Raw genomic sequence first — 16,455 nt, 5'->3', positions numbered from 1 at the left:
TGGGATGCTAAAAAAGCAGTCTACAGTTCATGGCAGACTGGGTGGTTCCTGGCCAATTTCCTCTTATCTGAGGAAAACTTCTTATTAATGATTATTAATAAGAAGTTATGAATAAAGGAATGAATACTATGTCGATGGTTTTCTTACTGAAAGAAACTGCGTTGTGATATATGGGCCCAAAAATGTTGTTTCTCAGCATTAATCTCTGCATTCTCTGCTTTTATGTTTATAAAATCTTCTCTGTTAATCAATAAACGTTCAGAGTCATTATCAGGAAGTCTCGACCGGCAGTTACTGAATTTATTGAGACTGAATGGATGTTTTCCAACAACAGCAGTAAAACAAAGAAGCGTGCTTTCTGTGGACTGTGAATGGAGTGATTAATAGTGAAGGAGTAAATGAAAGGCCTGTGTATCAGTGCTGTTGGATGAAGATGTGAGCTGTGTGTGTGTGCCAGTGTTACAGTAGTGCTGCACGCAGCGGAAGTCTTCCACACTGCTGGCTTAGTGGCTTTGACACAAATTCCTGTTCGCCCATGGGAGAGCGAGCAGTCTCGCCTCAGCAACCGCTGCAGCCTCCCGTCCCCAAGACCGAGACAAATGGCACATGTGAGACGGACAGCGCGGAGAAGGATGAAGACTCATTCATGGAGTCACAGTGCACCGTCTGTCGCTGTCCCACGGCTACCCTGGTCCTTCCCTTCACATTGATCACAGTCTTCCTTTACTGGCCTCATGTGACCTCTAACCTCTCACAGTTCATCTCTGTGGATCTGGGACTGCAACTAACAATTCTATCATCATTGATTAAACTCTCAGTTAATCCAAGAACTGCAGGGTTTTTTCTGGCCCTGAACGGACCTTCGCTTCCAGTAACTACATGTGTAAACAGGATCTCAGTCCATGTGCAGTAAAGACAATGAGACTGAGCTTTTTTAGCATTAATCTACGCATTTAACTGTTTTTCCTGATAGTTTGTTAATCACAAAATGCCTCTTATGTCTAATGAAACCCTATTTAACAAAACGGATTAACTTGGAGGTGCTAAAAAAGTCCTCTATGCAGACAAAAAATCAACAAAAATATTTACCTTCTTATATTTTTGCTTTGGAAAATACTGATTTATTTGGTTACCAACATTGCTGTTGACTTATTTTCTATTTATCTGTTTATTGATTAGTAGATGTCTTGTTTCCAGCCCGGTAGTTTGCCCAACCCACTATGAAACTTTACCGAACCCTAATGGAACAAAATAGCTAATTCTCGGTGGAGTTCTAAAAATCATATTTTTTTAGAGGTAAGGTAGGAGACAAGCCCTTTTTTGATTTCAAGTGATGAACTCGTCAAGTGTCTGAAAGGTGTGGAAAAAGCAGGGAGTAATCATCAGGAGCCACCTCAGTCTGCAGCAGAAAGTGCAATCATATCGTTTGATAGCTTCAGAGTCTGAATGCACTTCCAGCTCACTGCTTTTCAGCCATCGTGTCATTCTGCTGAATATAATTCAGCACAAACTGCAGCCTTATTCCCAGAGGGAGCAGAGGGAGTCATGCTGGGTGTGATACAGAGGAAAGAGACAGTCTGAAACTGCAGGCACTATCAAAGAGAAGCCAGTGTGCATGATTTCCTCTGATACACTCTGTAAACAGTGTTTCTAATTTATTTTTCATCATCTCTGTTTCTGTCTAACAGGTATTTATGAGCTGATATGAGGTGTTACACTTGTGTAACGGCACATATAGGAGAGTTGCAGTGACAGAAAATAGCATATAGCACTGCGGCGTCCCAGATGGTATGCCTGCCTTGTCACAAGTGATATGAATTCTCATTTCGCTCCACTTCCTTTCTTCTATCCACCTCCAGGAGAACGCTGCGAGCTGTCGTCCCGCTCAGGCCGCTGTGCGCCGGGGGTCTGCAAGAACGGAGGCACCTGTGTGAACCTGCTGGTCGGCGGCTTTAAGTGCGAGTGTCCACCGGGAGGCTACGAGAAGCCCTACTGTGAGATGACCACAAGAAACTTTCCCCCACACTCCTTCCTGACCTTTAAGGGCCTCCGCCAGCGCTTTCACTTCACCCTCTCGCTCACGTAAGCTCCTCCTCCTCCTTCTCCCTGCAACCAGCTGCAGCTCACCTGCGCCACCTGTTCTGCACCATAGCTCTGTGATTCACTCTTCATCGACTCCCACACCCTGTGTCTGCATGCTCACTCACCAGCCCTCACCTCCGCAGAAGTGTGCTCTGCCACCTCACATTTATGTAACCATAATGGTGTTTAATAGCAGTAATGGGCTCACTGAACAACAGCCATCTCCTGTAGAGCCACTTTAACTTTGGAGTATAGTATCTGTGCTCTGAATACACAATCATTGCTCAAACATACTTTCTGTTTGGCCTGTGTGCTCTGCACAGGTGCGCAGCATGACAAGTAAATGATAGAAGGAAGGTGACCTGAAGAAGCTATGGTTTTGGAGAGGAGCCCTGCATAACATGGGGATGCTAATCCAACAGCCAAGAGTTAGTCTGATCTTATTACAGTCAGTGTCACCGGTCACTGTGAGCTGTGAGTCAGCAGCTGTCCTATTTTAGCACAGTCTCCCTCACCAGGACAAAGACTGGGAGAGACTGGAAAATGTGTGACAGCATTACTTAGATTTAACCACCCTTTTAAATGTGTTTTTTTATTCACAGTTCCTGGTTTTCTCTCCCTATTGTTGGAAAGAAGTCCTTGGATTCTTAGAAGAGTCAACATTTCTAAATGAAAGTGTAAAATGTCATTTACATGTAGTCAAAGTTTTTGCCATCTGTTTTTGGCAAAAACCTTCTAATTGCTTTGGTTGCTATTGTAATTGGAATGAAAGTGATGGACGGGCTCCTCAACCGGTACTGAAACTGTGAAAATGTGCAGCACAAACCAGAAATGGTTTGCACTCTTTGAAACATGTTAGCTGCAGTGCTGAAGCGCAGCTTTTACTTTGAGGATGAACCTTCTGAATTTATGGTCTGCATCATAGTTTATCATGTTGTACTACCCCTCAGCTAGCAGTTACTATTTCCAGACAAACATGCAAACTTGACGCAGGACTTCTTTGCAACCAATTTGATTCAAGAAGAGCCACCAACTTCCAGGAACCACTGCCCGTATACATGTTCTCCTAGCAACCAGCTGTTGTTACACATCCACTATGGCGGACAACTCTTCAGGAATTTGCACCTGTGAGAAACATCACATGAAAAATTTCAGTAGGAATATAATCAGAATACAACCAGTTGAGTAAAGTCATCTATTGGAAACCGACACATTGCAGATGAGTTGCCCTCATTTGCACAGACTGACTCAGATTTATTGCAACGTGTTGGCAATCTGTCTGGGTTTAAAAGGAAGGCAGCAATTATTTGCAAACCTTCTCCAATTTGTCTGAGACTGATTGCAGTTGTATGTAGACTGGTTGCCTCCCCTTGCTTAAACTGTATAATTGACTTGCAACTACCGTCAACCTCAGGGCAATCAATTGGTCAACACTATTAGTTGCAATAATTACTTGCAAACACCAAGCAACCCACAATTTTTCTATTGTTGCAAGGAAAAATATCTACTTTAGTGTGACTGAGCCATGACACATTAGACAGGGGGATGTGTGTATCTGCAATATTTTTATTGCACAAATAAGATATAAATCTAAATCAGTGAGCCTGGTGAGCTGTTGGTGAGAAGAACAAAGCAACCCATATCCATCTGTTAACAAATGTAGTGTTATCAGTCTCCTCAAATAGCAGGAACAAATATGCACATTTTCTATCATCTAACATAAAGTTAGAACTCAAAACCAGGCTCTTTTTTTTCTTTAAACTTTTCCCTGAATTTAACAGCGTAAGTAATGTCAGTGCTATCACTTAGAGCTAGAGGCGATACCTCAAACTAAAATTAGCATTTAGGAAAAATAGGAATGATTTGAGCCCAAGATTCATTTTATTTTTTTATACAAAAAGAAAAAGCTAAGCTACAAACCTCTCATGTATATTTCATGAAGCTCTGTTAAGTTTTTCCTCTTGTAAGTTGTTACATCGTTTCAGCTTTTATTTCCTATCACGACAGTCCTTCTGTAGATAATAACATTTATAGTTTTACCTCAGAAATGCTCTGTAGTATCTGTGAATGCATTCTTTTTCCTTCCTTGTGGCATATCCTACTTAAAGGTATTTTACCATATAGGTGCATTTTTTGTTGAGCTTAATAGGAATTCAGCAAAAAATAAACCAGAATCTTTAAATGTCTTCTGATTATTTAAAGGAGTGTCATGCAGGGGGGAGGTGCTTTAGAGGAGAGCAGATAGTGAACACATGCAAAGACAGCAGGACCTGATGTCTTTGCATGAATCCTCCGTGTTATGAAACTAAATCAATGATAAAAGCTGTCCGTTGTGTTTGATATATGTCACAACAAGTGACAACAAGTATCACCTGTGGGATGGTATCACAGGGAGTATGTCCTGACATTGTGCTCAGCTCACAATGGCTGCTAGTGGAAACAATATCCTCCCTTTGCGCTCTCTGGACTAGTCCATGTCTTTAAGTGAGGTTCAGATGACAATCTTTTTTGATGGAGAACTGCTCAGACCAGTTTTCAAAGCCATCTGTATTTCACATGCATGTGAGAGAAGCTGTGAAGTAGCTGCTGTGCCAATACTGAGAGCTTAGAGCAGGTGAGGTCAACAAGTGGCTGTGTTACCTGAGCCTGCACCGATTGGGTTTCTTGCAGAGCTTCTGTCATGAAAAATGGCTCAGGGTGTGTTGTTGTTCTCTCACTCACACAATTTTTGGTGGCTGAGATTTCACCAATATTACAAAAAGTGTAAATGGCTCAGAGCGAATAAGATTTAAATAAATTGCTTAAAAACTCAAGCTAAAGATTTTTGGGGACTTCTATTTTATATTAATCTTTTTAATATTGTCTGTAAGTGACAAATAATATAGAGGTCACAGTTTATCCCATTTACTAATTCACATCAAAGTCAAAGTAGTGCTGAAAAGGATTGTAAATGATATTTGACAGAGTGAGATGGAGGCAGATGATTTGCTGTGGTGACCCCTGAAGGGAGAAGCGAGCAAAAATAATGTAAAAGTTTTTTACAGGATTAAGGAAACATCAGAGATCCTTTGGTCCAAGCAGAAACTGCTGAAGCAACAGGATGTTGCTTGTAGTAGTCTGGTGGCTAGATGGTTACAGGGCCCACTTTGTTGGGAACCCTTCATCAGATTCAGCAGGTATCTCAGCAGGCATACAGGTTATAGTAGATGTTATGGGGTGAAACACTGACCCTGCAGAAGGCTTCTCATCAAGCAACTGGTCTCAGCTGCCTATCTGCTTTCTTCAGTTTTTGAAGCTTAAATGCAAACCTTCTTGAGGACATAGTAAAGCAGAAAACCACGGCTGTCGAGTTGGATGGTAAATGAGACTGTGTGCAATACTTCAGCAAGGACTTCATCAAGAAGATGTTGGTTCTCAGCTTTCTTCTGTTTCATAAGAAATAGTCTGTCCTCCCAGGACACAGTATGTCTGACCACCACAACGGTTTTTGTTGCGTCTGTATGGTGTGCGCTGTCACCTACTCTGGGAGTCTCCCAGTGAGAAGCTTGGTACAAGATGGTGGGCAGGTTCTAGGCAGGTGTTTGTCACCTTGTTGCCTTCCCATTGGAACTGAACAGGTTTGGTCTCCCATGACATATTAGTGAGACCATGTTAATTGTAGCCTTTGTTTCCTGCTGACAGAAGTTGTACCCAGTGTGGTCTTCTGCTGCTGTAGCCCCTCTACTTCCAGCTTCAACGTGTTGTGCATTCTGAGATGCTCTTCTGCAGACCTGTAATGAGTGGTTATTTGAGTTACTGTTACTCCTATCAGCTCGACACAGTTTGGCTATTCACCTCTGACCTCTGGCATCAACAAGGCATTTTCACCCAGAGAACTGACTCTCACAGGATATTTTCTACTTTTCAGACCATTCTCTGCAAACTCTAGAGATGGTTATGTTTCTGAAAATCCCAGCAGATCAGCAGTTTCTGAAATACTCAGACCAGCTCATCTGGCACCAACAACCATGTAGCATAGTCATCAAAGTCTCTTAAATCCCTTTTCTTCATCCTTCTGATGCTCAGTTTGACCTTCAGCAGGTCGTCTTGATCAAGTCTACATTGCTAAATGCAGTTGCTGCCATGTGATTGGCTGATAAGGTGTTTAGTGAACAACTGTAAAAAAAAGAAAAAGAAAGAAAAACATTGAGGTTATAAAACTATTAAATCATTAAATCAGTATGTACGTGTGGGAAGATTAAACTAAAGCTCAAAAAGACTAAAGTATTTTACCCAACCCTAGGCTGTAACATCAATAAGGGGATCATTTCTTTTCCTCCTCACTTCACACGTCCTCTGTATCACAGCATGTTATCATAGCGTGACATGGTTCCCCACATAAGGGGAGTCTGGTTGTTATTTTTACTGATGGGTGCCTAATGTGACACGCAGTGATGCCCGTGGAGTCAGTATTTAGTTCTGGCTGATTACCCTCATAGTTCAGAGGGCTCAGGGGGGCATTGTAGAGCAGCCTTTTAAATCGATACGTCAAAGACGAAGGAGCGCTGAAGAGCCTCCAGAGCAGAGATAATAACTCTCCTTGACATTCTCTATTTTTCACTGCATGTTTAGAAGGAGTGTGACGGCACTGTCTGTACTCGCTCCACTGTCATTATCAGCCGGAGCATCGCCATCCTCTTTTCTCTGAGGTCGTGATTATCGTATCTCTCAGTAAGCAGGTCAGTGGTGCCATGCCCTCTGGCTGCTCTTCAGCTGGAGAACACTGCACAAACAGCATCATATACAGTAGCCCCTGAATCCCTGAAGACTGGCAGGGGTGGGGGGTGCAGCTGTTCATCTATGGATATTTGGATGTATGAATGACATCCTTGCTGTAGAGACATAGCTTAGTGGGAGGCTACAGCTTCATTTGAGTAGAGGAGGACACTAATTTTCAAAGTCTGAGCGTGACCTTTCTCAAAGAAATATTTAATTAGCTCTTTCGAGGAAAATTTAAGCCGGATATCAATCGAGTAAAACAACCAGAACATTCAGATGCCAGAAAGTCACACATTCTTCTCAGCTGGCAGATTTGCCCATTGTTGGTTCCCCTGTGGGGTGGATAATGAATGAATCTGGTAGTTAGCACCGGATCTAGTTTGTCATGGCACACTTTTAAATATCTCAGTGACCCATTTCCACAGGATCAGATTTACGACTACAGACTGCAGCTGACAGGTAAAGGCATGTTATTTTTAAACCACACGCTTTGATCACACATAGACAAAGCGTCGTCAGCTCTTTGCACCTGGGCTGTAAACCGTGTGTCCATATGTTTTGAAAGGTGCATTAATATGCAAGGACTATCCCCCTCTCTCTCTCCTATCTCGATGCACCATCAAGACGCAAATTTAAATCTGTGGTGGTGGTTATAGTGGCAGCTGTCTATACTACAGCACTGACTCCTTTTATGAGAAAGCTGCTGTTGTCATTACTCTGAGTTGTCTTACGTTGTGCATCTTCCTTAGTTGCAGTAGTGTTTTCCCCCCAGTCGGCTGCTTTGACATTGCCCTAGTTTTCTGTCTCAGTGTTGCAGTGTGTCATTTAATGTGGCTCTGCTTCTATTCGTGGCACGCTGATTCCTTGACTGTCTGTGCTTCAAATAGTACTTTTTCTCTCCTTTTGTTTTGTCTTGGCCTTATGCACATGATTAACCATATTATCTGTTTATGATAGTTGTAAAAAATGTAAAAAAATGACTCTTGAGCTCATCTTTGTGCCAGCAAGCTGCACGTCACACTGCGTTACTGGCTGTTTCCCTCCTTAGTGAAGGAAAGTAAAGTGATTCAGACGGGGTAGTATGAATCTTTTTAAATGGGTCAAACCAGACCCCTGCCCTCCTTCTTTTCTCTTTTAGCAGCAAATACAATCACGGCACCCTGCGTTTGCTTTTTCGGTTAGACGTCATGTTGTTTGGCATCCTTATGTTTGAAGGCTGTAACATAAAAAGCAAATTCCATGCAAACAAAATTCCTGATGACCAAAATACTGTAAAAAAATACAGTAATTTTTGGTTGGAGACACATTTTTTGGACTTTATTTCCATGACACATTAATGTGCATATACACTTACAGTCATGGGGAAAAGGACTGTACAAAACTAAGCACGCTTTTACTACTTCCATATGAATTACGAGGGTAAGAAGCCAGGTGCTGTGAATCAAATGCACATGATTAACTGATCATCAGCAAGTGTGAAGACTTCTGTAAACAGACGGTTTTTTAGAAGTCTGGGATGTGTTAGCACAATGCCGAGGAAGAGACATTGGTAATAATCTTAGAGAAGCAATTGTTAGTTCCCATGAATCTGGGAAGAGTTTTGTAGAAGAACCCACACACACACAAACACACACACACACACACACACACACACACACACACACACACACACACACACACACACACACACACACACAGTGTACTGAGCTTTTTGTTTTTGTTGCTCGACCCAGAGCAATCCTTTTTGGTTTGGCACACACTTCTGGCTGCAGCTCTCTCCCAGCATTGTGCACACCTTCTGAAGGAGAGACCTCCCGTCCTCTTCACTCCAGTGTTACTAAAAGGAGTAGAGACCTTGTCAGAGTCACTCACCTGCCTGACACCGCCCCTTGAGCTCACTGCGCCACCCCTCCCCTGCAGCTGAGCCAGAGACCACACCGCCACATGTTACAAGACCATTTTTAAATAATGTGAAGTCCATCATTCTTAATGATTATACACAAGTGGAAAAAATTTAACAAAGTTGCCAATGTTCCCAGTAGTGGATGCCCGAACACATTCACCTCAAGGTCAGACCGTGAAGAAACTGCAAAAGAAACCCCAAGAGATACATTTCAGACTCTGCAAACCCCAGTCAGGATGTTAAATATTAAAGTTCCTGATAGTACAGGTATAAAAAAACAGATTTGTTTAGAAGGGCTGCCAGGAGAAAACCTCTTCTCTCTGAAAGAACTTGACAGCACAGTTAAAGTTTCCAAAGCTGTGTCTGAATAAACTACTAGACCCCTGAAAAGGACGAGCATAAACACCTCATACCAACTCTGAAGCCAAATGGGAGGCCATTTGTCCAACAGCTAAAGCCTGAGCAAATTTCCCAAGCACAGCAGCAACTTTCTTTTTCACATGACTGTGTTTGCAGATGTATGAGATTTTGCTAAATGCAAACCAACAGATTTTAACCTTAATTTTGGGGTTGAGTAAAAGAGACGGGAGATTGAAACTGGATTATACCGTGTTTTGTCTTTTTTCAGGTTTGCCACCAAAGAGCCCAATGGTTTGTTACTCTATAACGGCCGCTTCAATGAAAAGCACGACTTCATCGCAATGGAAATTATCAACGAGCAGATACAGCTCACCTTTTCTGCAGGTAGAGAAGTTCTTCATCAGGGTGGTGTTCAGAAAATACCTTTTTAATTCTCGTTACCCTTGAATCTGTGCAGTCATTCACCTCATTGTTCTCCAGGTGAAACCAAGACTACAGTTTCCCCCTACATCCTCGGAGGGATCAGCGACGGCCAGTGGCACACAGTGGAAGTTCACTACTACAACAAGGTTTGTGTGAACTCTTAATTTTGTGTCTATGGTTCAAAGCAGTGGTCCTCACACTTTCCCGGGCATAACCCTGTTTCTGAAGTTTACACTCACTTCTTTTTTTAATCATTAACCAAACGAATGGATCTGGGGGGAATTTTCTTGAAAGAAAGGTCAACACATTAGCAAGCTGTCACTTAAATAAATATTATTTATTGCAAGTAAACTAACAAAATTCAAATATCAAAGAGGATTGATGGCAGGTGGAAAGGAAGAGAGATGGCCAGCTTTTATAGCCTGGAAGGCCCGAGTGAGCTGCACTAGCTCACATGTCAGTTAATCATTAAGAGTAGGCCGGGACTTTCATGCAGATAGCAGGAGGGACGTCACAAAACCATAGAGAAAATACACTATTGTGTTTTTTTCCACTCAAATCGCTCATTCTACTTAGTTTCACTCGTGATTTTTTCCCCCAATCATCCACATCAAACCTGCAGAGGCTCGCTGCCCAACTGTGCTTGTCTATGTCCAAAAGTGCTTACTCGCCAGGACCAGGACAAACGAATTAACACATTGTTTTGTTTAAAATGTGCCAAAATAGTTAAGCCCTTTCTTTTTGACTGGCATTTTTCTTATGTAAAATTTACTTTAGACATGAAATATTTGAAATGGCTTCAGTTAAACATGAAAAGCAATGACCCGTTGGGGTCAGTCACTCTAAATTTATGCTGTGCATCGAAACCCAGCTCAGCTGTTTTCACACACCGGCTCCAGACAATGCTGAGAGATTCGGGTCAGGACATCATCTGACGTCCTTTCTCAGAGAGACCACAGCATGAGATTGTTGCCTGGTTATGTTATGTGGTCATGTGATGTACGTGTAATTCACCTTCAAGGTTAAGGAACATTTAACATCTGTTCTGACTGATTCAGACAAATATACCCCCCATGTTTAGAAAAGTACAGTGCTGCAGTGCATATTCGAAAACTGCTTTTCAGAATACAAAAACATCATTAAGCATTGTATCTAGACTTTCTATTTGACGCCCCCTTTGTAAAAGCAAAGGTCTCTTGGGTTTGTTCAGTTGGCACTCAAGTACAAAAACCTAAATCAGTCACTGAAACAGGAAAAGGTGGAAATCGGTGCTTTCTTGTGTTTGATCTTCTTTTCTCTTACACTTATGTTTAGGCAGAAACAAACTCATGATCTCGTAAAGATAAGAACAAGATGAAGTTCATATTCATAAAACCATTAAGGAAAACTGGAAGGAGCTCGGGGATAGGAAAGTGTATACCAGGTGGTTAAATCCAGCCAGGCTGAGTTAGTGATGACATCTGGAGAGAAATCCTGATACTCTGCAGTTGACAGACTGCAGTGCTCCAGCATCGCTGGCAGCAGCGATAACTGGCAGCTGACGCTCTTCCTCAGCGGCCTTCAGGGCGTTCATAGAGGGCTGACTGTAGTGGATGTAAACCGGTTTGCAGACAGGAAGCTGTGAGCTGTGTAAGTTGGCTGTTCTGCGGCGCCGTCAGACTAAAGAGTCGTTGCTGACAGGCTGATGATCTGGAAGAGAGCCAGCATGCCAAGCAGACACTGATGGAGGGAGAGAGACAGACGAGGAGGAGGGGCGGTGAATGAATGAGTGGGGAGGCCCGTGTTTTTTCCAGACATGCTCAGATTGGGCTAAATATGTCTGACTGGTACATTTCTCTGTAAGAATCTCACAACAACTCAATCCGTGGAGGAACTTATGGAGCTGTTGTGTCAGTACTTTCCCACCCAGGACCAACAACGCAGGATGTCACATTTTAGTCTATTGAGGAAGTCACTTTGCATCATAAAGATGTTGCCAGGCAACACCCCCGCGGTGCATATCTTCTATTCAATGCGTATAATAACACGGCCATGTTAGATTGTAGCCAGTTGTACTGATAAGGGGGGGGGGGGAATCTTGTTAACTTTTGGATGGAAACTTGTTGATTCTTTGCCTACAAACATTTTTGTCTCATTAATCAAATTGATAACAAAAACTCCAACAGCTCTGATTCTTTTTTAAATTCTCTTACCTTTGAAATCTGTTATCTGATTTGGGTAGCATCGTGTGGATTTTTGCGTGAACAGCTACAAATGGAGACTGTAGATATTTGATATGTATATTTGTCTGAGAAAAAATGCTCTCCTGATTTTAAATGCACCTCCAGATAACTAGAGATGAATTGTTGGGATGTAGACTGGAGTATAAAATTAAGTTTGAGTTTAAATTACATACACTGCTACAATAATGGATGCTTTCCAATGATGAGGTCAATATATCAAAGTAGTCCATGAGATTCAAAAGCTCAGGGTGCTCTAAATGCTCTGCCTCAGACTGTTTTTTTCTCCTCTTGGCTCTGTATGATGTCAGCAGGGCAGAAATTCCCAACACAGCCAACTAAAGCCTGATTTAGACTTCTGAGTGAAATAGACATCATAAGCTACAGCTTAACTGGAACCTCTTTTAACCCTACACCCTATCCTTCCACGTAACCTGAGGTGGATGTAGAGAAATTTTGCTATACGTGGAGTCGGTGCAGTCCGCAACAACTGAGTGGCGTGGACGGTTATGACATAGGGTTAAAAGGGTTTCCGGTTAGATTGTCAGTACTACAGTGTAGCTTTCCCACAGAAGTCTAAATCACGCTTTAAGCACATGGCTCTGGCTGTGGATCTGGAAGCCCCACCCACCTGCTGCTGTTTGTACTTTAAGTTTATGAGGGGCAGCCAATCAGAAGAAAGCTGGCTTACAGGGAGGGTGGCCTTAAAGGGAAGTAGTTAAAACAACTTAAACAAATAATAAACATTGAAGTCATTGAGCCGTATGTGTTCGGCACAGTGGCCAGTTCATTAGGGAGAAGAGACTAATCCTGCCGTCAGGTTGTTCAGTGTGTTCATTCAACAACTCTATGATGATTTCAAGGCTGTAGTTTGTGGTGCTGTTGGGGGGAAATCTAAAGAGAAGTGTTTTTCTCATTTTCCCACCTTGTTTATAACAATGAATGTAAGCCACATAATATCAACCTAAGGCAGAGCAGTCAGACCTCTGTTTGGCAGCTGAGCATATTCATTGCACTGAAAGCCTCATATTTTCATGGGCTGAAAATCCCAGAAGTGTGCAGGATTGAGCTCAGGCTCTAGCTGAACTAATCCTCTCATATTCCACATCCTGTGAGTCGCTGAGGTAGAAACATGGCTCCTCCCTCAGGAGGTATCCCACGGTGGCCCTCTCTGACCCGTCCCTGTCCACGGGGGGGTGGGGCAGGGTGAGTGAGGGAGGAAGGGGAGGTGGGGGGGCATTTTTAGATTGAAATGTGGCTTTCAGGACGGCGGGGGACTGTGGAGAATGGCAATGACCGCTGCCTTTGTGTTTCCCTCTGCTTCCTTTGGGACCATGGGCAGTGAATGATGCTGCCCCGGGGAAGGTGCCCCTCTCTCTCTTCTCCGGCGAGGACAGAAAGGCAGAGCAGGAGAGGAGCGAAAGGAGTGTAAAGAAAGGCAATGTGAAGTATTGACTCAGGCTTTGAACGAGGACGCCGCGCTTCAGGGCCAACCCCTCTTGTTGCTATGGTTTTACTAGTCAATCTTAGATCCCATATTTGTGTTACTCGCTGCCAGGCTCCTCCTGCGCCACCCCTGTCACCCTCTATGACAGGGAACTCATATTCCCATAATCCCCTGTAGCGGCTGGTCAGAGCAGCGTTTTAAGCGGTGCAGAGCAAATATGTGCGCTCCGATCGGCTCTGACAGGACGTGTTTTGTGCAGGAGAAAGACGCGCTGACAGACAGTCATTATTGGAGAGTCAATAGCCATGACTGATGACAGCAGAGGTCAGTGAAAGGAGCGTCCAAGCTGGAGCGCTGCCTGTTTCAGAGCTTTCACAGCGAAGGGAAAACCGTGGAAAAGAGCATGTCGGGTGATTTCACCTTTGGCAATTCAGACAACATGTTTGCTTGTTTCATCATCAACAAATTTGTAACAAATTGGTCTCAAGGAGGAAAAACTGCAAAGCAAAAGCCACCATCAGACTCTCCTTTTTCCATTCACCGCTGAGCGTATTGTGACTTCCTGTGGGAAAGGTGCTCAATAACAGGGCCCGTTGTGCTTTTCTGAGCTTTGCTGGAAATAACACTTTCAGGACATGCACAAAATGGATTCATCTTCATATTTGACTCTGTAGGTTTCAAGCAAGTCAGCCTGGAGGATAGATGGGCATTTGTGGCGACGGTCGTTCCAGCAAAATAATTAGTGCACCCATGATGAATCTGAATGAGCTGTGTGCTGTCAGGGCCAGACATAATGGCCTAAGCATCCTTTCTGACAGTTCTCACCATTTATCGCCTCAGTTTGAGGCCCTGTGAGGTCTGCAGATCTGTTGATGCGGTTAGGTACCCTGCATTTTAAATGATATTCAAGTGTTTCATTCATCTTTTTTGATGTATGGGCAGGTTTATGCTTTTCTTTCAGAATCAGAAAAGGTATTTTTCTACTGCACAAAACTTTGGACTATTTCATATCCACGGCTACAGCACCAAGATTAAATAATACAATATATTCCAAAATATTACAAATTTTCCCTAATAATACAAATAGGTCTAATAATAATTTAAGAAAGATAACCTACTATGAAGAAGTTGTTTTTGACTCACTCTCAAAAACCCCTGAAGAAGACTTCATGTTCAGAAAAACAGCAGCACCTCAGATTTCTTTAATAAACTTGAGTGTGCTCAGTCCCTCCAGTGGATCTTCCACAGCTGGAAGCAGAAAGGCTTAAAGGGATAATCTGGAAATTTTTGTTTCTCAGATTGAGGCGTCGGTACCCCCGGGGGCGCTCTGGTGTTCTGCAATGAGTGGATGAGTTCTTTTGTAGCAAAAACAGCATTGAAGTGTTTTTCAGTTACTAGTTTGTTTAATAAATCAGACACTGATGGTGCACTGCTGTTTTCATGTACATGCACATATTTTTTTGGTCCCAAAGATGTTTTATTCAGTTTTTTATTGAAAGTGGAGTATGGTTCTGAAAAACAAACCACTACTTTAAAAACGTTTCTATGATCTTTGTGTTTTTGAATACTTTGACTTCTTTGCAAAAGTCCTGATGTTTATGAGTCGACGTAGATTGCATGAGTTCAGGACAGAGTCTACTGCTAACTCATAAAAAAACCACAGGTTTAATCTTTTCTGCATTATATTGCATTAGCATGCGCTTTTTGCAACATTTATATCTTTTTTCGGCAAAGCAGCAAGCTGCCAAGCAGTTATCAGAAATGAAAATATTAAAGTAAACCTCAGTGCACCTAAAAACTGCAGTAAGCCCTCTGCCCACTATTGTTTTACCACCTTTTCTATAAACCATCCTTTCTGTATGTTTTGAGCCTCTGAAGAGTCGTTAGTGATTAACTTGGATCAATACCTGATAATCCACCTACGTGACCCTCTTTGCATTGTGGGTTATTTTGGGTTATTATTGGTGCTGTTCATATCACCAGCACTCTGCACACTGCGATCACAAGACACAAAAGGGGAAATTTAACTAACTGTCGCCTCTCTTTTACAGATTTCATGCAATCCCCTCGATGCAAATCATGTGAGATGAGTTAAATTGCGGCAGTGCTTTCAGCTAAAATTATCTATCATTACTTCATACTTTCTATACTGTTTTTTTTTAATAGACTTGCAAGGATTGAGCTGCTGAAAATCTGCAGTATATCTCTAGCTGGGTGTCTTTCATCAGAGCTTTTAAATTAAGAGATCAGACGGCAGCGACAAAGGAAGTCATAACAGTCAGGAAATTATCATTCCTGAGGCTCATCCAGAGGGGAAGTGTGTTTTAATTTAACCTCATGGAGGAATCCGTTTTTCAGACAGTGAAAACAGAAACCTAATGTGTGTTTCGAAGCCATCAACAATGAGCCGATTTTTTCTTACTATCGCTGCACATGAGACTAGATAATTCCTGCTAAATCCTGTCTGACCAGCTGACGGCTCAGCGGCCCGTCCTCGCCTGCAGACGGCCAAACTGGTCAGCTGTGCGTGAGGGTGGTCACTGCTCTGCACTCAGCTCGCGACACCAGCTTGAACCTACACTTAGGGTTATTAGGAGCTTGACGTGACCCCGGAGAAACCGGGCGGTTTGAAAAGAGGTCGCGACCTTTATTGACAGCATCATAATTCTCTCTCTCCAGCCCTCCTCCTCCTTTTCTTACTCCCCTCCTATTGATTTCTCAGACAATGAAAAGATCCTTTGTCGACCGGGCGATGTCCTGCGGAGAGCAAGCCCATCTCCCGCATGTGTGCGTGCATGCATGCGTGCATGTGTGTTTGCTTGCCAGCCGTTGCCTTTACCTCGAGCTGCTATGATCTGAATTATTAAAATGCTCGACGGCAGCGAGCTAATGCTGAACGGGAACTGAACTGAGTGCGATGCCAAAGATCATTTATTTGCCTGTTGTTTTCCACTTTCAAAGCTTGAATCTTTAATCTGGCTCATAAAGCTACAAAGAGCTTAGCTCCGGATGAGACCCGCAAAACTTTTTGTTCTGTTTTATTAATCTTTTAGCAAATGGAGCACAATAATGAAGTATTTTCATAATAACACATTTCTGAGGCTATTTATGAATGCTGAGTGATCAAAAGTACCTCAGCCTATCAAAAATAGCAACATGGTAATACTGTTTTTTTTCCTTTTCTGTGGTTCATGATTTTGTCAGTAATTCTCATTTATATCTGACATGCATTACAAAAATGGCAAAATTCCAAATCCCTGTGA

At 42.7% G+C, this 16,455-nt stretch overlaps 1 protein-coding gene across 3 annotated transcripts in view; it reads left to right on the top strand.

The window, feature by feature from the left end:
• celsr2 (cadherin, EGF LAG seven-pass G-type receptor 2) overlaps window positions 1–16,455 on the top strand; it is a 68,359-nt gene that overhangs the window by 31,795 nt on the left and 20,109 nt on the right. For all 3 annotated transcript variants that reach the window (XM_031757211.2, XM_039612566.1, XM_039612565.1), the window contains exons 4-6: window positions 1,860–2,082; window positions 9,372–9,487; window positions 9,584–9,672. In XM_031757211.2, the coding sequence (XP_031613071.1) occupies window positions 1,860–2,082; window positions 9,372–9,487; window positions 9,584–9,672 (428 nt within the window). The remainder of the gene's footprint in view (window positions 1–1,859; window positions 2,083–9,371; window positions 9,488–9,583; window positions 9,673–16,455) is intronic.

This window comes from Oreochromis aureus, linkage group 5 (assembly GCF_013358895.1).
Source record: "Oreochromis aureus strain Israel breed Guangdong linkage group 5, ZZ_aureus, whole genome shotgun sequence".
Taxonomy (NCBI): domain Eukaryota; kingdom Metazoa; phylum Chordata; class Actinopteri; order Cichliformes; family Cichlidae; genus Oreochromis; species Oreochromis aureus.
This window is presented reverse-complemented; position numbering and strand designations above follow the sequence as displayed.